Consider the following 27,829-nt stretch of genomic DNA (forward strand, 5'->3'; position numbering starts at 1 on the left):
CACCATCCCGAAACAGGGCCTCGAACCCTGATCACTGGTGAACACTGGATCACAAGTCTGAACGTTGGTGCTTCCCAACTGGATGGTGCAAACTCTGAGCAGTATATCAAACAATAACAGTTCTGAAAAAAAAAAAAATGTTCATAACGTTTAATTAAACAGAACGTTCATAATTATTTCATCTTCACTGAAAATAACATCGCATTCTCCAAAAACAAAGAACACAACAAAACAACAACATATTTCAAATATCAATTCATCACTTTATTACAATAAAAATCAAAACATACAAAAAATTCCATCAAACCAAGCCATGGGTCTAAATAAATGTAGAAAAAACAAACCAAAAAATAAAAAAATAAATAAAAACAATGAAAAAAAAATACCCGAAAAAACTGACAATTTCATTATCAATTACAGAATTAGGGTCAAGTTCACCATTATCATTCTGAACAATTTTTTTTTAAATGTGCATTCGCAAGTTGATTATGTTCAATAAGTCATTCAGCTGTCAGCAAATAGATCGATAAATCAATGTTACCCACAAAATATGAACCACTGTGGTGCGAATTGAAGGGAGGTTCATACAGTGTGAATGTGCTTACGTGTGTGTAAGGCTCCTGTGTCTATGGATCCAGTCTGGTGGAGTACATGAGTACATGTTGATGATTATGCGCATCTTTATGAAAAGCATGCATACATGGGAAAGAAAATGTTCGTGATAAGAGTGTAAATGTGGACATTTTATGTTCGTTCATGTGAATGAGTATATATATATATATATGTGTGTGTGTGTGTGTGTGTGTGTGTGCAAGACAAAAGTTTTTTTCCTTTGTTTTGGGTTTTTATTGTTGTTGTCATTGTTGTTGTTGCTTTTCCTTACAATGAAACAAGAGCAATTTTGCAAAGGTTTTATGTCACGGAAGTACCCCCTTTTCATCCTAACCAAAGACAACAACAAAAATGCTGGTCCCTTTTTTTAATTTTTTTTTTTTTTTTTTTTTAATCGTGTTTTACCTTCAACTCTGATACTTAGTAAATATGTAGTATGTACAATGGCTGGCTTACTAATTTACCGAACACACACTCGTACACTCGCAATTTTCTTTTCCACAACATACACACATCTGTCAGTCAAACTTTTTTATCCACACATTAGAAGCATACCCCCCACACCATCAATGGAAAAGCAGAGGTTAGTGAGCATAACCATACAGCTATAATCTCTCTCTCTCTCTCTCTCTCGCTCTCTTTCTCTGTCTGCAGACGTTATCAACAGGCCAATTAAGAGATACAGCACACACCCACATCCACACACACACACATACATATAATACACACACATATACACAAAAAAAAAAACTTTAATAAATTCCAGTGAATGAACAGGCTACAATTTCAGTCTGTAACTCAAGCCCGCCCCCCAGTCCCCCGCCCCCAGCCCCACATACACAATCACACACACACACACACACACTCACATGTGCACACACCCACTCACACATACACTAACACACCCAGTCACACATTTATCCCAGAGCATTTAACTGCTTGCTTTTTGTCTAATAACCTTCTCAGGTTTCATAACAATTAAATGTTATTGTTCTTTTTCAAATCACACTCACGCGCACACACACTCTCTCTCTCTCTCTCTCTCTCTCTCACACAAACTCACACACACATATGCATGCACATATGTATGCACACAAACACACATACAAAAGAACATACCCAATTACAAAATATGCATGAATATGAATACATTCACATTCTGATGATCATGTACACACACATACAAGAGGAAGGGTAGTGAGAATGTTCATTTAATTAAAATCACAACTCAAAAGAATAGGAAAATCACACACACACACACACACACACACACACATCAAGAAACCTTTTTCCCCCCCAAGATTAAGCACCCCAAGAAAAAGACAGACCAATGAAAGAAAAAAAATATTCCCCAATCCAAAACTGGTGAATAGAAACTACCTAAAAGAGAACAAAAAGGAAAAAAAAAAAGAAAAAAAAAAAAGGGGAGGGGTGGGAGGGGGTGGAGAATGAAGTGATTAAAAAGAGACAAAAATCTTACATTGAAGAGAAATACTTTAAGTACTGGAACACTATAGCACAGACATACATCAAACATCAGACGATTATTATTATTAATATATTCTCTCTCTCTCTCTCTCTCTCTATATATATATATATATATTCATTTACTTTTCTTTTTTTTTTCCTCAAGGCCTGACTAAGCGCGTTGGGTTACGCTGCTGGTCAGGCATCTGCTTGGCATATGCGGTGTAGCGTATATGGATTTGTCCGAATGCAGTGACGCCTCCCTGAGTTACTGATATTGATACTGATACTTTTGGAAACAAAACACAACTCACCCACCACCATTTCCATCAGGGAGGGTAGACCACCAATTTAGTGATCAACTAATTAGCCCTCTTTATCCCTGAAAATAACAGTGAAATAAAAAAAAATAAATAAATAAATAAATAAATAAATGGTAGGGTTACAAAAAAGAAAAGCAAACATAAAAATTAAAAAACAAACAAAAAAACAATGCTGGTTTTCATCAAACTGCGACTGTTACAGTTTGGGTTCCACAAATTCTTTTTTTTTTTTTTTTTTTTTTTTTGGTTTCAACAACAGATAATGACTGTTTTATTGTATAGTATTGTATTGTATTGGATTGCATTGTATTCTATTGTATTGTATTACTGTTTCATCACAACATTATTTCCCTGTGTGAAATTCATTCTGACAGTACAATACGATACAACAGACAAGGATCTGTAGTTTCTCGCTGTTCTCAGAACAGAACACAACCCGTCAGTATCAAAGAAGTCCATCGGTAATGCTGATGACATCACCCTTCAAGTCAATGAAGACACACACACACCCCTACCCCCACCCCCACCCCCACCAACCCACACCACCCTCCCTCCAAAACCCCACCAAGCCCTCCTTTTTGATGCCATAAAGAAATCTGAGCTGTCCACATCAAAAGAAATCAGTCTATCAGTAATGCTGATGACATTACCCTTCAAGTTGTTGAACCGCCCCACCCACTCATTATTTATTTTTTTGTCAAGACTTTCAAATGGCTCGGGCAAACACAATCTTAAATTTATCTCCAAACTACATTCACGTTAAAATTCTGTTGCATGGAGATCCTGTTCTCCAAAATCATACAAATATATTCATATTTCAAACTGTCCACCAGTTTATCTCCGATTCAAATAGATTTTAGCTTAGAAAGTATTGTGAAGAAAGAGTACAACATGATTCTATTCGTAAAATATATGTTGAATTTTTTTTTTTTTGACTGACCAAATATTCAAGGTGAATGGATTGGCCAATGATCTGTTAGAATTTCTCCTCTCCCCTCTGTTCCCCCTCCTCCACCACCTTACCCTCCATTCTTCTAAATTTTCTTCTTCTTCTTCGTGTTTTTCTTCTATTAGGCCAATTACTTTGGTGATAATAAATTTAATCTCATGTTAATATTGATATTAGCATTATTTTACTATATTATGTACTGTTTGTTTATTTGTTTTATTTCATTATTTCATTACTTACTCTTTATGCATGTTATTTCATACAAGTCATAATATGGTTCATCTGCCGTCATGATAAAATTGAAGTGCAACGCTGTGAGCACAGTATAAGCTTTAAGCTTGTTGATGCTCTTTTGTCATTCAATGCATTGTAATCATGTGTATTGTTGAATAATTAAAGTTTATTTAAACCAACCGCCCCACCCCTTCCCTGCCCCGGTGTCCCACACAAAACATCAGAAATCCATCCAGCATGTTTCCATCCCCTCTCCCGTAGGTTACAGTTCAAACTTCAGTAAATCATCATAAACAAAGAAAGAGTCCTGTGCTGCACTGAAACAACAATATCATGATGACCTCGTCCAGCCAGGGAAAAAAAGCAATGTCAGGTCAAAACAAAAGATGGTCATTCATTCAAAAAAACAAGGGGAACAAACGGACAGGGCACTGAAACAAAATCATCATAACGACGTCATCCAATGCAATGTGAGGTCAAAACAAAGAATGTTATTCATCGTAAAAAAAAAAAAGGGGGTTCCTCTCCCTCCCTAATAATCATGATTAGTGTGTTATATTCTTGAGACGTGAAATTAAGAATCCCATTTTCGTGGTGTCATGCACAAAAAGTATTCTGACGGATTCATTCCCACTCCCACTGAAAAAGGGTGGAAGCACCAGAAGAAATTAAACTATGTTTTCGCTCACATAACAAAACAGAAAAACAACAACAACAAAAAAAAAGGGGGGGGGTGGGGGGGGGGGTCATATTTTGCACTGAATCAATATCATCATAACTTTTATCCATCATAAACAAAGAATCCCTTTCTTTTTTTTTTCTTTTTGTTTTTTTTTTTTTGCACTGAAACAATGTTATTGTAACGACTTCCTTCAATGTGATGCGAAGCCAAAATGAAGATGTGTTATCCATCATAAACATAGGGTCACGTTTTGAACTGAAACAATGTTATCATAACGACTTCCTTCAATGTGATGTGAAGCCAAAATGAAGATGTATTATCCATCATAAACACAGGGTCATGTTTTGAACTGAAACAATGTTATCATAATGACTTCCTTCAATGTGATGTGAAGCCAAAATGAAGATGTGTTATCCATCATAAACATAGGGTCACGTTTTGAACTGAAACAATGTTATCAGAACGACTTCCACCGATGTGATGTGAAGCCAAAATGAAGATGTGTTATCCATCATAAACACAGGGTCACGTTTTGAACTGAAGCAAAGTTATCATAACGACTTCCTCCCATACAATGCGAGCTCAAAACGAAGACAGCAAACCAACAACCTGATCACCATCATCATCATCATTGTTCTACCACCCCAACTCCCTCCCTCCCTCCCTCCCCCTCCTCCTCTCCACTCCCACCATTCACCACCACCCCCACAAAGCACAAAGTCCACTGTCCAGTTTCAAGGTGGTGTCCAAGCGTGCGGTCCGATCCACATGTGCTGCACCGCACATATTGTCCATCAACTCATTTTACTCCAGGTAGGAGTTAACTTGTACCACGATTACTTCCCCTCGAGACCGGGGACAGGTATTCTTGTACCCAACACACCATTCTAATTTCATTCCTTCTTGTTTGGTACGCAGTCGGCTTTCTAAACTGAACCACTTTTTCTGAATTTTGGATAAATAAGAACGAAGCTTTGTTTTGACAGCTTTGAAGCAACATTTTCTCCACTAGATTTTTGTCGCTTTAATAACCCCCCCCAACCCCTTTTTTTTTTCTTTTATTGCAGTGGTCACATGTAGTGCTGATCCTGGGGAGTTGTAGCAGGCATGTAGCTGTGGAGTAGAATGAGTTAGTGAAACAGACGTAAGTAAATGAATAAACAAACATTCTCATTAATAATATAAAATAATAATAATAATAATAATAATAATAATAATGATAATATTATCAATAATGATAATCATAATAATTTTTTTTGTCTTATTTATTTATTTATTTATCTATTATTATTATTATTATTTTATTATAATTTTCATCACTACTACCTTTTTTTATATCATAGTTATTATTTATTTATTTATGCAAACTTTTCTTTTTTTCTTTTTTTTCCTCAAGGCCTGACTAAGCGAGTTGGGTTACACTGCTGGTCAGGCATCTGCTTGGCAGATGTGGTGTAGCGTATATGGATTTGTCCGAACGCAGTGACGCCTCCCTGAGCTACTGAAGACTGAAAAAACTGAAAAACATAATAACAACAACAATAATAAATACGAAAAGAAAGTGCCTAACCTTCACATAACACCCATGCACTGGTTGGGCCTTGGAAGGAGAACCCATCACACCACTCATCAAGGAGCAGGACATAATGCTTCCGTCAACAGGTAGCTCTGGAAACTTTTTGATAAATATGTGATGATGAATGTTGAACTGAACAGTGCCTTGATGAACTCAGACATCTCCCATGAGGACTGTGGTCGTCATTATCTGGTGGTGATGATGATGGTGTCTAATTAGCCAAAGCCTTGATGAACTCAAGACATTTCCCCCCAAGAACACCACGGTCAACACCTGGTGAAGGTGGCGATGAAGATGGTGATGATGTTGATAACATCTGGAAGAAGCAGTTGATAAGGGGCAGGAGGGAGGCAGGAAGGCAGTAACACAATGAAGACGTGTTTTTTCCCCAGAATCTTATCACTGCCCCCAAACCCCCCCAAACCGCCCCGACACGCCTGCTCAATGTATAAAGAACAAATCCGTTTTGGAGACCATGAACATCCACGAAAAACCCAGAAAAGAAGTAAGAAACAAATCACAACACAAGGAGCAGCCCTTGAGGATTCTGTCCATCATCAGGAAATGCTTCAAACTCTTGTTTGTTTCTTTTTCTGGAACAGCCAGACTCCCAGACCATACTGTGTGAGTGTTCCACAGGGTAGGAGGTCAGGGGAGAGAGGGGCGGGGGGCATGTTGTTGCCTTGGGACCAAAACACTGAGACTGCCAACAGTCGGCTAGACGTCCACATGTTTGGCGGGCACGTTCTGGATGAACGGTTCGTGCCACATCCTCCTCAGGTCCCCCTGCGCACACACACACACACACACATGCACACACACACACACAGACACACACACACATGCACACACACACACACACACACACGTCTCATTACACCGCCACAGAAAAATCTATGACTATCAGAACAGCAGAGGAGGCAACTGCTGTCCACGACTATCTGTGCTAGAATTTGACTATAGTGCAGAGTGTCTTGCCCAAGATACATCCCCACTCTCTCGGCCAAGAGGGTTTTAGGACGGTCGGAGTTGGTATTTTCTTTGAGGTAAGCCGATGTAAGCAGGAGTAGCAGGGTGGTATTCACCTTGAGGTAAGTCATGGTAATCAGGGTGGTATATCTACCTTGAGGTAAGCCATGGTAATCAAGGTGGCATAGTTACCTTGAGGTAAGCCATGGCAAGTAGAAGGGTGGTATTTACCTTGAGGTAAGCCAAGGAAAGGAGAGGGGTGGGGTATTTACTTTGAGGTAAGCCATGGTACAGAGAGGGGTGGTATTTACCTTGAGGTAAGCCAAGGTAAGGAGAGGGGTGGGGTATTTACTTTGAGGTAAGCCATGGTACGAAGAGGGATGGTGTATTTACCTTGAGGTAAGCTGTGGTAAGTAGAGGGGTGGTATTTACCTTGAGGTAAGTCATGGTACAGACAGGGGTGGTATATCTACCTTGAGTTAAGCCATGGTAGGGAGAGGGGGAAAGGGGGATATTTACCTTGAGGTAAGCCATGGCAAGGAGGGGCTGGGGTACATACCTTGAGGTAAGCCATGGTAAGGAGAGGCTGGGGGTATTTACCTTGAGGTAAGCCATGGTAAGCAGGGGCAGCAGGGTGAAGGGTACCAGGTACAACAGGGCAGGCTGGGCGGCTCTGAACACCTCTGATGACACTGTGGCCGTCAGCAACCCTGCACCACAGCCAACAACACACACCAAGATTCATTAGGGAGGGTGGGCAGGCCTGCTTTTCGCAGGATTTCCGTTGGGGTTCCCTGGCTATTTTTTAGAGAGAACTGCGTGTGCATGCGCGTCTCCATTTCTTTTTTTTCTTTTTTTTTCCAGGTCACCGAAAGGCAAAAAAATTCATCGTGGAAATCGCTGTTCTGTCGAAAGGATTTTGAACATTTTCAGTGACTATTTTTTTTGCAAGTTTTCAAGAATTATTTGGTTTTATAATTACACCCATTATTTGCTTCGGTCTTTCTTATGTTCACTTTGAGTGTGTTTCTTGCCATATACCTGCTTTTACATGTTCGAACTGATCCATTTATAAACTCTGCCGAAAAGTTGTCTGAAGAAAAGCAGTGCACACCCAGAGGAGCCAGTTACAGTGGTGGGCTGCGCATGTTGTCATACGACCTACTTCTCGCTCTGCGAGTGATGAAAAGTCCACCACGAAAGCGGACTGCACATTGGTACGGATACTTTTTTGTGCCTGTCTTCTGGTATTATTATCTATAATTAATTAAAACCGCTTGACAGCCTCAGGGTGTAGCACTCACGCACATAGTGGTGTCACTGATGGCATCATCAGAAGAAGGGAAATACCTTCAGAAGGCTGAAAATTCATATATTTTGATCAGGAGTGATATATCTCTCCAGACCATTTTCTCAGAAAAACCGACTGTTCTAGATATTGATTCATGGCTTGAAACATCTCTTTCTACTGTTCTTTTTACCCAAGCAGTCAAGAGATTATCATTATCATTATTATCATCGTCTTCATTATTGCTATTATAATTCATTTATTCATTTTCTTCTTCTTATTATTATTATCATCATTATTATTACCTCGTATGGCAGTTCATGAATCACAGTGGATAGCAGAGTCTGGGTGCGAGTACTCAACTTCAAGAACTTCCTTACATAAAAAGGGACACATTAACTGACGCCAGGCGTAATTCAAAGGAAGGATAAACACTGACATCACTTCCTCCCTGGGATGAACCTTGAACCCAACAACAGGGTTACTTCCCTTCGACTGTTTCCGTTACCTGAACATTACTGGGTTTGAGATCAGTACACAGGCACATGAAAACTAAAACACAGCTGTTCTTGATGAAGCAGCCATGGAATGATTATGTGCTGGAGTATCAGTAACCGTGTGCCTCTGTGCAGGCAGGTGTGGTGGTGGTCGGGAGTTTTATGTGAGGGACTGTGCACCCCCGACATTATCGTCTCATCCCAATGACTAGACACTCAGTTTGGTTTTCCAGTCAAACTTGGGAGAAAGACCGAGAATAGAACCAACACCCTCAAGAACACTGTATCAGCAATCAGCTGAGCATCATCATGGGAGACCAAGGTTAGAAGCGACTGCCCTGGCCTTGTTATCGAGGAAGTGGTCTAGAGGTAATGTTACGACAGGAAAGCATATGACCATGCAATGTAGTCGAAAATGAACTCGTAGGAGCAATTTCTACGTTGGCACAACAGCGGATCAAACCTTTAATCGAGCTTAACAAAACGCGGAGAAATCGTACACAGCTGGCACCTCTGCCTACTGGAAGTACAAAGACCCTGGGGGACTTTAACCTGTGACAAGCGCCTCACCCAAGAAGTAGCCAATGAGGGAGCAGTGGAAGTAGGACACCCTCTGGACGTAGTGTGGCGGGGGCGGCACTCCGGCCTCTGCGGAGGTGACCTGGGATTTCTTGTAGGTGTCGTAGCGCAGCACGAAGCACAGCAACAGACCTGGCATCACCTGGGGCAGGGACACACGGACCGTGTCAGTGGTGGTGGTAGGTGGCCACCAACATGCATGTGTGTGTGTGGGGGGGGGTGGGGGGGGGGGGAAAGGGTGAGTCAGGGGGCGTGTGGGGGTGGCGGCAGTATGTGGGCGTGGGTGTGGGTGAGGTGTATGGATGTGTGTGTATGTGTGGGTGAGGAGCGTGTGGGGGTGGGTGTATGGATGTGTGTGTATGTGTGGGTGCATGTCTGAGTGAGGGGGCGTGTGGGGGTTGGTGTACAGATGTGTGTGTATGTGTGGATGCATGTGTGAGAGAGGGCGTGGGGTGTATGGATGTGTGTGTATGTGTGGGTGCATGTGTGAGTGAGGAGGTGTGTGGAGTGGCGGCAGTGTGTAGGTTTGGGTGTGGGTGAGGTGTATGACATATGGGTGTATGTGTGGGTGCATGTGGGTGTGGATTGATGGAGATGATGGTGGGTGTGAGTATGTGTTGGGATGCATGTATCTACATGTGTATTTATGTGCGTGTGTGCGTGCATGCATGTGTGCGTGAGTGTGTGTGTGTGTGTGCATGCATGCATGATGAAGATGGTCAGAGGTAGAGAAGTGTGTGTGTCTGTGTGTGTGTGTGTGTGTGTGTCTGACAGAGTGTGTGTGTGTTTGCGTGTGCATGTGTGTGTGTACAAATGCGTGTGTGCACGCGCACTTGTGTGTATGTGTGAGTGTTTGAAGAAGTCTGGATACTTGGCTATCCACTTTATTTCTTCTAATTATCTGAACTTTTATGCGCGCACACACACACACACACACACACACAAAACATACACACACAAATTAATATTTGCAAACACACACACATAAACACACACACACACGTACACAAAACATACACATGCAAATGTATATGTGCAAAGACACACACACACACACACACTTTTTTTTTTTCAAACACACACACACACACACACACACACACTTTCACATCTACTTACAATGTCACCCAAACCCAGCATGTTGAAGTTACCAGTGGACTGTGAGCTGCAAAATACAAGACAGTGAGCACTGTCAGTACAAAAAACAAACCAAAAAAATCATCACCATCATCATGATCATCACTGTCATCATCAACAACAGCAGCATTATAAAGGTATTTATCAAGGGTTAAATCTTGTTAATCAAAGCACCGGTATTTTCTACACACACACAAACTCTACTGACACTTTCACAAAATAATAACCAAACCAAACAATCAAATAAAACAACAACAAAATACATTAACTTGATAAAGAGAGAAGAGAATGCAAATCAGTATCTGATAAGTCTGCAACCTGTTTGACGTCTGATCCCTGAGCAAAGCTTCTCAAACAACTCAAACAAAATACTTGAAGGGATATCAAAAGGAAATTTTCTATCTAAAATTACGTTTAATTAACATACTTACCATGACCCAACTAGTGCAGACTCCGGCAGGGGTCTGACATTCCTGTCCTGTGCAAACTACTATCCGACTATGCGGAGAAAACGAAACTACGGCCGATAACCTCCCGGAAGTAGGTAACCTCCCCTCTGTCCCGCTGGCTAGCGCCACAGGATTTAAATTAATTAGCTCTGAACTTACCTGGGGAAGACCAGTTTTGCAGGTAGAGACAACTTGGGAGCCTCCCTGACAAGGCCGGTGAGGTGAAGCTTCTTGGCAAAGATACCCACCTGAAAGGGCCACACTGCGTTATGTTGTTGAGCTGAGCTGAGCTGAGCTGAGCTGAGCTGTGCTGTGCTGTGCTGTGCTGAGCTGAGCTGAGCTGAGCTGAGCTGAGCTGTGTTGTGTTGTGTTGTGTTGTGTTGTTGTGTTGTGTGTTATGTTGTGTTGTGTTTTTTGTTGTGTTGTGCTGTGTTGTGTTGTGCTGTGTGTTGTGTGTTATATTGTGTTGTGTTGTGTTGTGTCTTTTGTTGTGTTGTGTTGTGCTGTGTGTTGTGCTGTGTTGTGCTGTGTGTTGTGTGTTATATTGTGTTGTGTTGTGTTTTTTGTTGTGTTGTGTTATGTTGTGCTGTGCTGTGCTGTGTTGTGCTGTGTGTTGTGTGTTATATTGTGTTGTGTTGTGTGTCGTCTTTTGTTGTGTTGTGTTGTGTTGTGCACACACCAGCAGTCCCCAGTATCTTCTCCCCCTCCACTGGACCTTGAGCTGTGGTCTGGACGCTAGCCATTCGGATGAGATAATAAACCGAGGTCTCGTATGCAGCATGCATTTAGCGCACGCAAAAGAACCCACGGCAACAAAAGGGTTGTTTGTCTCTGGCGAAATTCTGTAGAAAAATCCACTTCGATAGGAAAACAAATAAGAATGCAGGCAGACTTAAAAAAAACTATTAAAAAAGGAAAAAAGAAAAAAAAAAAGGTCGCGCTGTCAGTGTAGCAACACACTCTCCCTGGGGTAAGCAGCCCAAATTTCACACAGAGAAATCTGTTTTGACAGAAAAGAGTAATACAAATACAAATGCAAATACTGCGCTGTACTGTACTGTATTCTATTCATTTCTCAGTGTTTCTCATTTCTCAGTATCGTAAAAACTCTGTCCAAAATAATTGTCTTTTTTTCATTTTTTACAAAAAATTACATGTTATCTGTTAACACTCCCATATTCATTAGCACAGAATTTGTCACAAGGAAACAATAATCAATTCTAATCTTTCAAAATTATCTAATTTTATATCTAGTATCTTTCTTGTAATTTAAAAAAAATAAAATAAAAAACGTTTTTCAATTTGAGCTGATTTTCAAAACAATGTTCTCATTTTTTTGCAAGCATTTGGTGATGCTGGTTTTCCAATAAATACATCATTAAAAAAAAAAAAAAACTGTGATAATAAACAAAAAATAAAAAGATTTCTTAGTGAAATCTTGGCTGCTCTCCCCGTGAACAGCAGGTTGCTTCAGTGCAGTGCCACCCTGTTCTTTTTTTGTTCTTTTTTTTTTCTTCTTTATTTTTTTCAGCCTGCAAGTGTATTTGTTTTCCTATCAAAGAGTATTTATCTTCACTTTTTTTTTTTGGCCAGAGACAATCCTTTTATTCTTATACTTATTTCTTTTTAGCCATAGGTTCTTTCACATGCGCTCAATGCATGCAACAATGCCTTATTTCATCACCTCATTAGAATGACTAGCACATGCAACAATGCCTTATTTCATCACCTCATTAGAATGACTAGCGTCCAGACCACCACTTGAGGTCCAGACAAGTGGAGGGGGAGAAAATACTGACCAGAGTGGGACTGGAACCTGGATGGGAGACAAGCACTAATACTGCACTGTGATAATATAATTATGTCAGGGCTATTTCTGTGTGACAATGTGTGGCTTTGTAGCACTCATGTGTACACGTTCATGTCAGAATGTGTGCATGTGTGACCACGCAGCTACGTACACAAAAAAATAATTATGTCCTGTGTCGCACATCTGTTTGCATGCATGCCTGCATGTGTGTGTGTGTGTGTGTGTGTGTGTGTGTGTATCTGAGAGTGAAAGAATATTGTGCATGCGTGCGTGTTGGGCATGCATGCGTGTGAGTGCTTGCATGTGTACAAACTGTGTATGCATGACTCTTTGTATGCGTGCTCCCAAGTGTTTGAGCAAGGTGGAGAAAGAGGGGGAGGTTTTAATGTGCTGTATAAATATCATTTATGTTTTGTTTGTTTTTTTGTTGTTGTTTTTTTATATCATGGTTATTACTATAATAATTATCATACTGTGTGTGCACTGACCGGGTTTTCAGCAGGTCTGGTGGCCACTTTGACCATCACATTGGTACTGAAGATGTAGGACGAAAAGAACACCTGTGTCCGACAAACCACATCATGCTAAAAATAATAATAATAATAATAACAATAATAATGACAATGATGATGATTACAATCATAATCAAGTATATAATAAAATAAAAAATAAAAATAATGATAATAGTAAGAACGCATTTTACTCATAATTGTTTTGACAATTCATCTTCTCCTTTTTGCCCTGAGGGCTGGATGCAAAGAAGCATAATGCTTACTCCACTTCCCTCATCAAACAAATTTGTTATCATTATAGTGTATATTCAAGACCAATCCAATACCCGGCATTCCATAACTATGTCATTGTAATCAATAGCAATTATGGAATAAATCACCCATACAAGAAAAAGCATACAACTTTTCATTTACTGAATCAGGGCATGTCGAAAAAAAAGTTTGTTGTTGGTTGTTTTTTTTTTGGGGGGAGTGGGGGTTGTTTTTGTTTTTTGAGGATTCTTCTTTTTTTTCTTTTTTTGAAAAAAAAACCAACACACATGTGCCACCTTTTATCAGTACAACAGTGTGTGTGTATGTGTGTATGTGTGTGTGTGTGTGTGTGTGTGTGTGCTATCATTATTGTTATCATTATATGAGCTTACAGCTGGGCCAACAGCAAAGTGAGACCTGTATGATCAATGGTTTCTCCACTGCAATGGGAATTCATTTACAGCTAAAGTCTTTTGTGAAAGACTATGACTTAAGAGGCAAAGACTGCTCTGGCTCTTTGTGCTGCAGCCTTAGCGGCTACTTGGCCTTTGGGAATCATCCTAATGGTGACAGTCCTAAAGCCCTCTTGGCTGAGAGAGTGGGGATCTTCTTCTTCTTTCGTGGGCTGCAACCCCCACGTTCACTCGTATGCACACGAGTGGGCTTTTACGTGTATGACCGTTTTTACCCCGCCATGTATGCAGCCATACTCCTCTTTCGGGGGTGTGCATGCTGGGTATGTTCTTGCTTCCATAACCCACCGAACGCCGACATGGATTACAGGATCTTTAACATGCGTATTTTATCTTCTGCTTGCATATGCACACGAAGGGGGTTCAGGCACTAGCAGGTCTGCACATGTGTTGACCTGGGAGATCATAAAAATCTCCACCCTTTACCCACCAGGTGCCGTCACCGTGATTCGCACCCGGGACCCTCAGATTGAAAGTCCAATGCTTTAACCACTCGGCTATTGCGCCCGTCGAGAGAGTGGGGATGTAACTTGGGCAAGACACTCCCCACGATTTTCATAGTCCAGATAGTGGGACAGCAGTTGCCTCCTCTGCTGTCGTGACGGTCACAGTCGGACACAACTGACTGTAAAGGAAGGAGACACACACACACACACACACACACACACACTCACGCACACACACACACACACACACACACACACACACTCACACACACACACACACACACACACACACACACACACACACACACTCACACACACACACACACACACACACACACACTCAAACACACACACTCACACACACACACACACACCCTACATACCCAGAAGACATCGTAGACGAGCAGTCCCAACAGCAGCATTGTGGACACTTTGAGGCTGGGCAGTCGTACCAGGGCAATGAAGGCCACACACAGACCCATTCCTAGTGCTGGAACATTTATCATCCTTATTGTTATCATTGTCATTGTTGCTGTTATTATCATGTCATCATCATCATCCATCACCAGTATTATCATCATTCTCATCATCTTCAATAATAATATCATGATCATTATCATTTTGCTCAAATTATCATCAGTAGTAGTTGTACTGATAGTTATATAGCGCCTATAGCATGTTAAAGTCATTTGCACGAAACGCTGCCTACTTCGGTAGGAGCCAAATGACGGCTGCCTTAAACTCTCATCATTTTTCTCCTGTGTCGTCCACTCAGGCTTCAGTCAAGTGCACACACTCGTATGTGTCCATTAACTCACTCAGGACGACAAGTTTTCTCCCTTGCTTTTCCCCACAGACGGCCCATTTGTAAGGGTTTGGAAAAAAATTACAAAAAATACAAAATACTGTGTAAGAAAATGAAACTTTCAGAACTGGTTTATTACGTGTTGAGCTAGTACATATAAAATAATCAAATTTCTCATCTTATTTTTACAGTTTTGCCATATGTAGAAAATACTGCCAATTTTTCACCCCGAAATCACCATACCCATGCTCACTTTCTGCATTAAATTTGCTTTCTTCTGCGTCATCATCCACCTCTTTAATGTCCGACCCTTCAGTTTGTAGCATTTCAAGTACTTTGGCAACCCTAAAATATCGCTGCCTTGTTCGCTTCAAAACATTCTGAGAAGAGCCCGCTTTGCTAACAGGCTGGTACACGAGCAGACGACCAGTCAGTGACTTTGTCAGTGTGTGTGCAAGACAGGCCACACATCCCAGGCTGACCAATCATACTGTTCGATTGTGGAGTGACCCAGAATAGCGCACTCTGCTTGGCTAATCACAAAATCACGTGTACAGTGCGTGATGGAATATTACTTTCGAAGAATGCTATTCCATTCCTTCGTCTGAATCCGAATACGTTTTGTGTAGGAATGCGTGAGCATTCCTTCATCCGGAAAGAGTTAAAAGGAAATTTTCTTCCTAAAATTATGTTTAAGTAAATACTTACCGTGACCCACTGGTGCAGACTCCGGCAGGGGTCTGGATTTCTGTCCTGTCCAAACTACTAGTCCGCTATGCAGAGAAATCGAAAGAAGTTGCGGCAAATAGCCTCCCTTGGTAGTTACCTCCCATTTTACACCAGTTCATCTCCAAGAAACCCGAACAACGGACAAGAAATTTTTCCCGGATGACACCCAGCAACGAGAGGCAAGGGGCTGGGGCATGCATGTCCAGTAGTGCCTGAAGGGCAGTGTTGTACTGGTCAGCCATGCAAGCACGCAAGAACTGATCTCAGGCCATTGCCAACAGCTGCTCTGTCCATTGCACAAACGAACACTGCCGTACACTGTCACAGAGAAGGGAAGGTCCATGCCAAGGACACTAACCACACACAAAATGACACACACAGACTCTAAGTCATGACTGACTTCAGAAGATCGGTGAACTCAATCACTGGGTCTCTCAATCACCCGATCGAGAGTATGACCATGCTTATGGTTAGGTCCACACACACGGTCTGCTGAAGGTTGCATGTGTGGAGGAGAAGTTCCTTGAATTTCATAGTGCTGCGACTTTGAGTCTACCTTAACTTAGAGACATGGGCTATACAAATGCCATTCACTCATTCAATATCATTAATACTATTAGTGCTTACCATCCATCAGTAACCAGTGACCAGTCATTATCCACACACACACGATCATCAAGGACAAACAGAAGGACATGATTTCTGCTGCTGTAACACGCCCACATGGTCCTAATGAGATTCTGCAACAAAAACAAAAAAAACCAGCTGTTTTAATACAGTAAATTAACTAAACAATTACTACTGGCAACCCAAATGCTAGTTTGACAACAAACATGGAACAACCAAAAAAAAAAAAAAAAAAAATCTTGCAAATCCAGAGGCTATACAAATGTTAATGAAAAAAAAAAAGTTGAATATCGAACACTTGCACCATGTAATTGGTATCTGTGGGAATTTTTTTTTTTTTCCTATGTTTCCTATGTTCATTCCAAATTTGATGTTGACAAAGTATTTCCAGAGAAAATGAATGTGTTTAAGTTTTAGTTTACCATGGACACACACACACACACACGCACTACACACGCATGTACACAGACAACCGAATCACACTTATTACATAAACTCGCCCTGCTTACACACAAGAGCCAATAAATAAAGTCATACAATAAAAGTCAAGGAATGCCCATGTACCAGTCAGCAGAATTTTTTTTTTTTTTTTTTTTTTTTTTTTTTTTCAAACATTTTTATTCAATTTTTACATTGTTAAACACACACACAGAGAAACAAAAAGAAGTACTACTACTAATAATAATAGTAATAATAACACAGCCACAAGAACATGCTGGCAAAGATCAATGAATCAAGATCAAATATAAGGTCGCCGGGCACAGTCGAAGGAGTCTGATAAATTGTAGGTTGTCAACCTCACAATAAATGACACATATGTGGCCATACTTTAAATTGCATAGTAAGATACAAAATATAGTAATAACAATATCAGAACTGTGTGACAATATATATATTCTTATTTCAATTTGTATTAAAAAACAAGGATTTATATGGAGACCATTTGCTGATAAAATCATTATAAAGAAAGTTTTTCCTAGCTATATATTCTTCAACTGTATATCTGTATTCCAATTTTTTTATGAAACCCTGCAGAACAGGTTCAGTGCTGTTCATCTTGCGTTGGTGCAAGTATTGTTTAGCCAGCAACAAAATGAAATAAAAAGTGGGATCAGTGACTATATTTTTGTCATGTCCAAGTATGACTAATGGTTCAGTTAATCGCAAATTTTGAGCATTTGGGCATCTTTCGTTAACCAGATCCATTAATTCTTGCCAGAAACGTTGGATGGTTGTACACTGCCAAAACATGTGTCTAATACTATCTTTCATTGTGTTGCAAAAACTACACAGGTCATTGTTAAGTACACCCATCTCTTTAAGTATAACATTTGTCCCAAGGCATCTGTGCACAATTCTGATCTGAAACCATTTCAGTTTAACATCTGGAATCTTACAAATGTACAAAAAACATTTTCTCCAGTCATGAACAATGTTGAGTTTTTCATCCCATTTTGAACAACACTGTGGATGAACACCATTGTCTATAAGTATGTCATAATAAAGCTTGGAACCTTTACATATGGACATCAATTTCTTGAAAATTATAGACATATTTAAGCATTGATCATTATCTATGGTTATGTTCTTCTTTTGAATGTACTCTTTTACTGCCGATATGTAACCAGCAAAAGTAAGAAAATTGATGTCGACATTATATTTTCGTTTGAATTCTTCGTAAGAAATAAAATGTCCATTTTCAAGCAAAAAATGTGCAATACAGTATATACCTTTATCTATCCATGTTTTTCCCCGAATAAATGTTTTCCCTATTTGTATTCTTCGATTATAAAATACTGGTTCTGCCAGAAGCTCAGCAGAGGTATTGCAATCTATTTTATAGAAAAATTCTTTGTATGCATTAAATACATCTGTCCAAAAAATATTTGTTTGAGCGAAAGATAATGTTATTTCTGGCCCGTATTTATGGATATCATTCAGCACAGGAAAATTAGCCATGGCAATGTTTTTCCATTTATGATGCGTTTTACCCACTTTCCGTATCCAAGTCAATTTTAGAGAGGATGCATAGGTTTTTAATTCCGGTAATCCCAGACCACCATTTCTGATACTTTTATGCGCAGTTTTTCTATTTATCTTATCATTCTTTTTGTTCCATACAAAACTATAACAGTGATTTTGTAAAATGCGAAAAAAATTGTCAGGTGGGTTAGGCAGTAAAATCCACAAATGAGTCAGTTTAGACAAAATTAATGATTTTAGAACAGCTATTCGTCCAAGGGGTGTTATTTGCCTTCTTATCCATACTCTAAATAATTGTATAACATCTGCTAATTTTTCAGAGTAGTTCATATTTGCACAGTTTTGTAAATCATTTGTAAACCAGATTCCTAGAATTCTAAATTTTGGTGGATTCCATTCTATCCCTAGATGCTCCATATACCGAATATTAGAATTTTTACTACTTCCCAGCCAAATTGCACTTGTTTTTCCAAAATTCATATGTAGGCCTGATTTACGCCCAAACGTGTCCACTATATGCATGCATGTCTCAAATGATTTTTTGTCACCTGCTAAAAGAAATTCAGTATCATCTGCGTATTGAGAAAGTTTGTGTTCCATATTGTTGATCGTTATACCACGTACATCTTCATTTTCTCGTGTCATTATTGCTAATATTTCAACACACAAAACAAAAAGGTATGGTGATAGTGGGTCTCCCTGTCTACATCCCCGTTCTACACTAAACCAGCTAGAGACTTGCCCATTTACAAGAACACAGGATCTGATATTATTATAAAATGTTTCTATCCATTTACATATCCCATTTTGGAAACCAAATGCTTTTAATACTTTAAACATAAAATTCCAACCAACTGAATCGAAAGCCTTCTCAAAATCGATATTTAACAAAAGTCCAGGTAGATTGTGCTCTTCTAAGTAAGCTATTGTGTCATAAATCAACCTTATATTGTCACCTATATATCTATTCCTGATAAAGCCAGTTTGGTCTTCTGCAATAAGTTTGGGCAAGACAGTTTTTATACGGTTGGCTATACATGACGATCCGATTTTATATACGATATTTAACAGTGATATTGGCCTCCAGTTCTTGATGAAGTTTCTAGGTTTGTCTCCTTTAGGGATACATACAATTATTCCTTGTTTTTGAACGCAAGAAAGTTGACCTTTTCTAAAACAAGTGTTTAATGACCTTACAACAAAATCACCTATTCTGCTCCAAAAACACTTAAAAAATTCTGCCGTGAAACCATCTGTACCAGGACTCTTATTGTTTTTCATATCTTTTAGTACTAAACTAGCCTCTTCAAACGTAATATCGCCCTCTAAATCATGTGCTTCATCAACATCTAAACATGGAATATCTTTTATAAGTTCGTTAATTTCGCAGTCTTCAACGTTTGAAGTTTTATACAAATTTTCATAGAAACCTTGGACTTCTTTCAGAATTTCTTTTTGGTTATTTAGAACATTGCCATGTGTATCATTTAATCTAGCCATATTCTTGCTTATATAATGACGTTTTTCTAAATTACAGAAATATTTAGTTACTTTTTCCCCATCTGCTATCCATCTTGCCCTTGATCTTAAAATTACTCCCTCTATTCTTTTCTCCCGAATAACTCTCAATCGTTCCTTCTTAGCTTCTATATTCATAACATCTTCCTTACTTTTTACTTCTAGCTTTTCTAGTTGCTGAATGTCTTGTTGTAAAGTATTCTCCTCTTCGTTTGTTTTCCTTTTCTTCATTGTTGCATAAGAAATAGTCCTTGATCTAATCTTCATTAATAGAAAGTCTAGGAATAGATCATCAGGTACTGACAACTGTAAGTCTTGAACTGGAATAGTATCCACTGCCTCTCTTAAATACGGGCTAACTGCATATTCCTCTTTAACCTTTTTTATCTCTTCATTAATTTCGTCTAAATAACCCTTATCTTTTAATAATGAGGAGTTGAATTTCCAAAACGTGTTCCGTTTACATTTGTTATCAAATTTTAGCCTTAACAAGATCATTGAGTGGTCAGTTCTATATCCGTAATCAATATCTGCATCTTCAACGAAAGAAACTACTTGATCTGAAATGAGAAAAAAATCCAACCTAGCTTGTTGAAATGGATTAGTTCTTCTCCATGTGTATCTGTGAACATCTTGATTTAGATCCCTCCAGATATCGTTCAATTCTAATCCGCTAATCATTTTTTCTACTATCTCTCTAGCCTTTGGGTTGTTAACGTTTCTATAGTTATTATAGTCTCTAGATGGGTCGAGTACTAAATTAAAATCTCCACCAATTATTACATTACTGACATTGAAATCTTTAATTTTTTCGCTTAAAATATCATAGAATTCCGGGTCATCTCTATTTGGACCATACACATTTACAAACAGAAAGTCATTTTGCTTAATTTCGGCCAGTATCATAATACTGTTTCCCCCATCACCCCTATAAACGTTTTTTACCTTGAATTCAAAATTGTTATTAAATAGAATAGCAACTCCTCTTGCGTTAGATGCATGGCTTGCGAAGTAAGCTTGATAACCCCACTCAGAAAGAATATAACATTCCATATTTTTTTCAAAATGTGTATCTTGCAAAAAATAGATCGAATATTGTTTATTTTTTAAATAATGAAACACATCTCTTCTTTTTTGACTATTGTTCAGGCCCTGACAATTAACTGAAACAATTGATAAAGAACTATCCATATTGCATAAAACAATCAGTACATTGATCAAACAACCCACTAGGTTCATCAACTGAACCGACGACAAAGAGCACATGCTTATCACAAGAATATCTTTGAGACAAAATGTCAAATGGATCCAGCAAACATTCAAACATGCATACAAAAATATTTGATATAAAAATCGACATATAGTTACATTTACACATACATCTGACAATATACTTTACCATCGCAAGCAGACGCAGCAATAAATTGATTGCTCGCGAGTGAAAAGTGCCTTTCGTTACAATTATCATTATGCTTTTCTTTTGACCAGAACACACATTTCCTTAATAGAGAGATGTAGAGAGTGTGTGAGGAGAGAGAGAGACAGAAATGGGTTGGGGGGGGGGGAGAGAGGGGAGGGGGACAGGCGAAGACAGACAGAGAGAGAGAGAGACAGAAGTGACAATTTTCAACCTGATGTCATGTGCGCTTATCTCGCACAGTACAAGGAACATGGCAAGGGGAAACAAAAAACAAACATGAACTTTCATCCGGCACACATAAAACATTCCCATATTGTGTCGCGTTTCCGTGTTCTCCGCCACCCATGAAATCCGTGTCAGCAGAATTCTTTGTCAGAGATGGCATTTAATTCTTCACTTTTTCTTCTATTTTTTCATCAGCTTATAACTTCTTCACTTCTACAAAGAATTCACTTTTGTTTTACAACTAAGCCCAAAATGTTTCATCTTTATTTATATCTGTTTATGTCATTCATCTTCCTACCTTCTACTTCTGTATTTGCGAGTCGCAACTCATATATATAATATACATGTGTAGTAGTAGTAGACCTCCTTTGGTCATGGCTGACCATGGATAGAGTATATCCAACCTAATGTCTAACTGGGCTGTCTGCTTGGACCAAGCAGCGTCGCCTGTGACTGTAGAGACCGATGCGTGAGAGACTATATATATATTCTATTACTATGTGTTACTATGTATCTTGAAAATCAATGTCATTTTTACCTGAATACAATACCTATGGATATAATAAAGAAATTTCACAAAACAGCAAATACTGTAAACTTCTGAGAATAACCACTGATACCACTACCTACCCTCCACAGCACATCTGGAACTTACTTTTGAGGCCCGGCACAGGGCTGGATCAGATACTGACACATTGGTAACAACAGGAAAGCAAAGGCCACCGTAGCCAGGACTGAAACACACAAAAGTACATTGAATCAGATATATACATGTGTGTGAGTAATTACACACACACACACACACACACTCACACACACACACACAAACATACATATCACACACAAAAACACAGGCACACACAGATATGCAAATACACACATACACTCAAGCACACACACACACACACACACACACACACACACACATTCCCCCCCACCCCCAAAAGTGACAACCACAACCACATCCCACCAAAAAATAACAGTCCCCTATGAACCTGCCAACACCATGCCTCTGACAGGAACTCGCCACCAATATGGAAATGATGCTATGTTGATGAATGATGACCATGCTGCTGCTATGGAGACCCCTCAAGTACAGGATTTATGACATGGCTGTATCCTTTCATCACACATCCTGACAGGCATAAAAAAAAAAAAGACACAGACACACAGACACTTGCAGTGTTGGTTAGGAAATCTCAACACGTGCAGCAGCGTTGATCAGGGAATCTCAGCAATAATGCAAAAAGCCGTATCTGTGAAGTGAATGACCATCACCATCATCCCATTCAGGCAAGCAAGCCTGCCAAGAGCAAAAAAAAAAAAAAAAAAAAAAAAAAAAAAAAAAAAAAAACACCCACTTGAGGCTGAAACCTATATCCTCCTATACGGTATATGACACCAAACGTCAGTCCACGATGCTTACCACTTCACAATGGTGGCTTGTAATTGCAGACTTTTTTTTCTTTTTTTCTCTTACAGTAATTCTTTTTCTTCATCTTTTGTTTGTGTAAGTGTGTGTGTGTGTGTGTGTGTGTGGAGGGGAGGGTGATTAAAGGTGTGTGTGGAAATGAAGCCACTGTCTGGTATTGCTTGCTTGTATGTATTATGCTTTAGATATACAGCTCTTCCATCATTTGTCCAACCTTTCTCACGTTGTGTGTGTGTGTGTGTGTGTGTGTGTGTGTATGTGTAACTGTAAGCATGTGTGTGTGTGTGCTGGACTTGGATATGGGCCGAGATATTATGGGGGGAGTGACGAGCCTATAGATGTATGCACAATTAATTTCCAAATGGATGAATAAAGATGTATTGAACGGCGAGTGCTCTGAGCGACCCACTCACTGGCGGTGAAGATGGCGAAGATCAGCTGCAGGGAGTCAAAGAAGAGGAACATGATGAGGAGAGAGGCTGAGGCCCCAACTGGCAACAGTAGGGCTTGACAGGTGTCGATCGTCTGCATCTCTGACAACACACAAAGTTCACAGACACGTATACATCACATGTATACCATCACTCTCCTGTCGTTCGTCTGTCCCTGGCCACACACACTTACACACACACACACACACACACACAAGCACATGCGCACACACATGCACAGACACACACACACACACACAAGCACACAAACACATGTGCATGCACACACACCCATCGCCCCATTCCCACACCCCAACCCCTATGTGTGCACACAGATGTACAACCCCTACACCCCCATTCTCCCCCCATCTAATATCACTTACCAGTGAAAAGCCATTAAACTAAAGAAAAGAAAGAAAGAAACATATGCATATGCACAAACATGCACACACACACACACATTCACACACACACACACACTCTCTCACACACACACATATATATACATGTATATATGTTTTTTTATCATCTAATATATAATATATACATATCTATATTTGTACATATAGTGATATACTGTTTTACACACACACATACACACACACACATATACACACCATGTATACAATACAAATACACATCTACAAACACATGTACAAACACACATACACACACACACACACACACACACACACACACACACACACACACTGAGCCACCTCTCACATGTACACAAGTACAAACACATACAAGAACACACACACACACAACAAACACACTTACATCCCCCCAATCCCCCCCACCCCCACCCCAATTCCCCCCACCCCTCCCCCTCTCCCTCCCCCCTGTACACACACAGCCACAAAGACCAACACACTGTCACACACACACACGCGCACACACACACACACACTTTCTCATATATTACGCACAATATACACATACACACTAAAACACAGAGTCACACACATGCACAGTCACACACACACACACACACACACACACACACACACACACAAACAACTATAGTAGAAGGTTTGATGTGTAGACCAACTGAACTCATGTCAAGAAACTTGTTTGATCAAACTGATATTAGATTTTTCTACCACTTTGCTTATATTGTTATAAATATGTATTTTTTAACCTTCACACACACACACACACACACACACACACACACACACACACACACACACATCTGCCTCTATGCCTCCCCCCTGCCCGTTCTTTATTTTCTTGTCTGTCTATCACTTAAGGTGGAAAGGCATAAAAACTGAAGACTACTAACACACACACTCACAAACACACACACACACACCACAAACACACAAACACACACACACACCACAAACACACACACACTCACACACACACACACACACACACACCCCAAGGCATTAGTAGAAATATAATGTGAACAGTAAAATTAAATGAAAACCAGTTTTTCAAAAATGCACTGATTGCCTCACCAGTCTCGCTATCAGATGATCCAGCTGGCTTCTCCTTGTTTTCCTTCTCCTTCTCTTTGTTCTCTCTTTCGATGTTCAACGACCTGGGGGGAAAAAGAGACATGTTCCTGTGCTGAACTTGCAATTTTAATGCCCATCTCTCTCTCTCTCTCTCTCTCTCTCTCTCTCTGTCTCTTAAAGGCATGGTCTAAACTGAGTTTAAAAAATGAAAACAACCTTCCATAGTTCAAATTAGACAAGGGGCTTTTTTTTTTCTTTTCTTCTTTTTTTTTTTTTTTAATAAATAATAAGCGTTCGCAGATAACATGCATGCCTCAAAATCATATTTCAAACCTTTATAGAAAAACACCTCCTGAATCAATGAGGTTTCGTTGTTTTCTGCCATTCTGGAAAACTATTTCCATGTGCTTCCATGGATCCGTACACATGTTTGCAAGCAAGTGGGTGCATGCAAGTGTGAATTATTTAATATTTGAACAGATGTCTTAAACAGTCGATAACATTCCAACCTAAATGGTACCTGTTTTTTGGGGTTTTTTTAATCAAAAATAAAAAATATATATATATAAAAACGTGTACTACATGCACAGCAGAGCATACCTGAAGCTGCCATAGACAATGAGTAGAATGGAGATGACGAAGGTGGAGATCCTGGATGAATCCATTATGGCGTAGGCACTGAAACAGCAAAACAAACTGTTATTACAACAAAACTACTTACACATAATATATAATCTTTCTTTTACTTTTTTCCCTTTTATTTTTCTTGTAATATTCACTTAGACCAATCGATAGATTTTCTTTGTGACAGCCGGTTGAAAACAAGCCATTAAGTGCTTATTCCTTTTCCTTCATTAAAAAATATAAATAAATAAACAGTTTCAATTTTGATTTTGATTTCTTTCTTGTCTGCTCCAAACCAACAGCAAAGAGCTGACAAATTTCTTGTCAAAGGTGAGACTGTCACTTTCTTCACCCTCACTTCCATTCATTTTATGTTTCTGGGTCTGAGCTCATTGTGCTACATAGATCTTCAATTTCAAGATCCTCTGTTGCTGGTTTTTTTTTTTCTTTTTTCGTTGTAATTAATGAGGCCAGCTTCTGCTGATTTATAACTATGAGTGAAACCTTTGCCGGCACTGACTGTTTTTCTTCTCATGCATATGTAACTTTTTGCTGAGCACTGTGGGACAAAAGTGTGATAATAAAGGTCAATATCATTGCCAAACAAATTCATAAACTCATCTAAACATAATTAAATACCATTGTCCACTGCACAATTTGAAGGTGATATCGGCTGTTAATTGTCTTCTCAGATTTGACATGTCAACAAAACATCACTCACTCAGTCACTGAGTCATACAGACTGGCTCTCTCTGTGAATCAAATCAGACACAATTTTCAAAGTCTTCTTTTTTTTCTTTTTCTTTTTTTAAGATTTCTAAGCAATAAATGATTTTCAAATAAATAGTCATTTTACCATATCAAAAGATTATAACAGCATTTTAAACTGAATAAAAAGACACAAACTGATAAAGCTGGATTTGGACTGGCATACAGCTGTCAGGAAGTTTTACAATGCACTTGAGAGCTGTGGTTTCTGTTAAGATCAAAAGAATAGGTGAGTACAAAAAGACAACAGTACAAAAAGACAACAACAAAAATCATGAATGAGCTTTCTGCAGAAACGCCCGGGGTAACTGTTTTGCGCAGAAAGTGTGTGCAAAGAAATTTGTTACTATTTTCTTTTTAATTTGAACTGACAATCGTCACAGCATACTACTAAAACACAATCTTCCAGTGTCACATCAAAGTGTACTTACGAAACTGTTGCAGTTTCAGTCAGCTGTTCTTCCCCCATGATTGATTCAGTGAATATGTTCTGCAAAATGAATCAAACAAAACATATCACACACAGAGAGAGAGAGAGAGAGAGAGAGAGAGAGAGAGACACTCACTCACCTTTGCTTTCAGCCTATATCACTTAAAAGGAAAGATGTAAACTAAACTGAAGACCACACAGAGAAACTCCACACCTTTGTTTTCCCCAATATCACTGATTCACTCCAAGTGGAAAGATGTCATTTAACTTAAGACCACAGAGAGAGAGAGAGAGAGAGAGAGAGAGAGAGAGAGAGAGAGAGAGAGAGAGAGAGAATCACACACACACACACACACACGTGCACAAATATGCATACTATGGTGACCGCACACAATTTTACGCATGCTATAGTTGCACATAACTGATCTGCCAGATGCCCATATGATATAGTGACTATATCCTGATAATGAGATACTGAGGCTGACTGAATAAAATTTAAGCATAGGTCTCTCAAAAAACTGACGTTGAGTTGTTTAGCCACAATTAAAGTAGTCGGGAACTAACGGTGATCTATAACAATTTGGGTAGATATGCAACACACCCCCCACCTGTACTGACCTCAATACCAGGTTATGGCCTGTGCGGTCAAATCCTGCCACTGAACGAGTGTACGTCCGACTAGGCCTACCAAAAACTAGTCAAAAACATGACCTATTTCTGTTGTTGCCCACAAACCTCTCATTTCAAAAACAAGAACATGATACATCAAAAACGAGCGTACGTCTTTAATTGCAAAGGTTGGTTTCATAAGTAGACTACTCACTAAAAGCCAAACGTCGATCAGAAGAAAAAATAATAGGTGATGCTTTTTTCGACAACATTCTACGAACCTCAGGTTTGTTAAAAATGCCCGACTTTGGTTCATTCCATGCAAATGGTACTCCGGGGTGTCTGCAGTTTCGCTGCGATGCGTGAAAGAAATTAACTACTCAATCATGAAGATTCTGTATACGTTCGCGATTGCAATGACCACCGCACATAAACCAAATCGTAAGCACAATACTGAAGCACAGTTTTTGTTTACATATGACCCAGGCCAACCATTTTCACCGT

At 39.4% G+C, this 27,829-nt stretch overlaps 1 protein-coding gene across 2 annotated transcripts; it reads right to left on the bottom strand.

Annotated features, from left to right (window-relative positions):
* Window positions 1–251: 251 nt before the first annotated feature.
* LOC143274579 (signal peptide peptidase-like 3) lies at window positions 252–27,829 on the bottom strand. 2 transcript variants are annotated; one of them, XR_013053289.1, is made up of 15 exons: window positions 27,607–27,829; window positions 26,718–26,776; window positions 25,495–25,572; window positions 24,895–24,977; window positions 23,408–23,527; window positions 22,218–22,296; window positions 16,417–16,529; window positions 14,639–14,745; window positions 13,061–13,132; window positions 10,922–11,010; window positions 10,296–10,341; window positions 9,168–9,318; window positions 7,413–7,522; window positions 5,838–6,629; window positions 252–5,380 (listed from the first exon to the last, which is right to left on the bottom strand). XR_013053289.1 is itself a non-coding variant. In XM_076578429.1 (14 exons), exons 2-14 carry the CDS (start codon window positions 26,753–26,755, stop codon window positions 6,561–6,563), a joined length of 1,155 nt encoding a protein of 384 aa, XP_076434544.1. In that variant the 5' UTR covers window positions 26,756–26,776; window positions 27,607–27,829; the 3' UTR covers window positions 252–6,560. The 2 variants fall into 2 exon arrangements, 1 of the variants encoding a protein (XP_076434544.1); XM_076578429.1 differs by having other exon boundaries at window positions 252–6,629.

This window comes from Babylonia areolata, chromosome 29 (assembly GCF_041734735.1).
Source record: "Babylonia areolata isolate BAREFJ2019XMU chromosome 29, ASM4173473v1, whole genome shotgun sequence".
Classification (NCBI taxonomy): domain Eukaryota; kingdom Metazoa; phylum Mollusca; class Gastropoda; order Neogastropoda; family Buccinidae; genus Babylonia; species Babylonia areolata.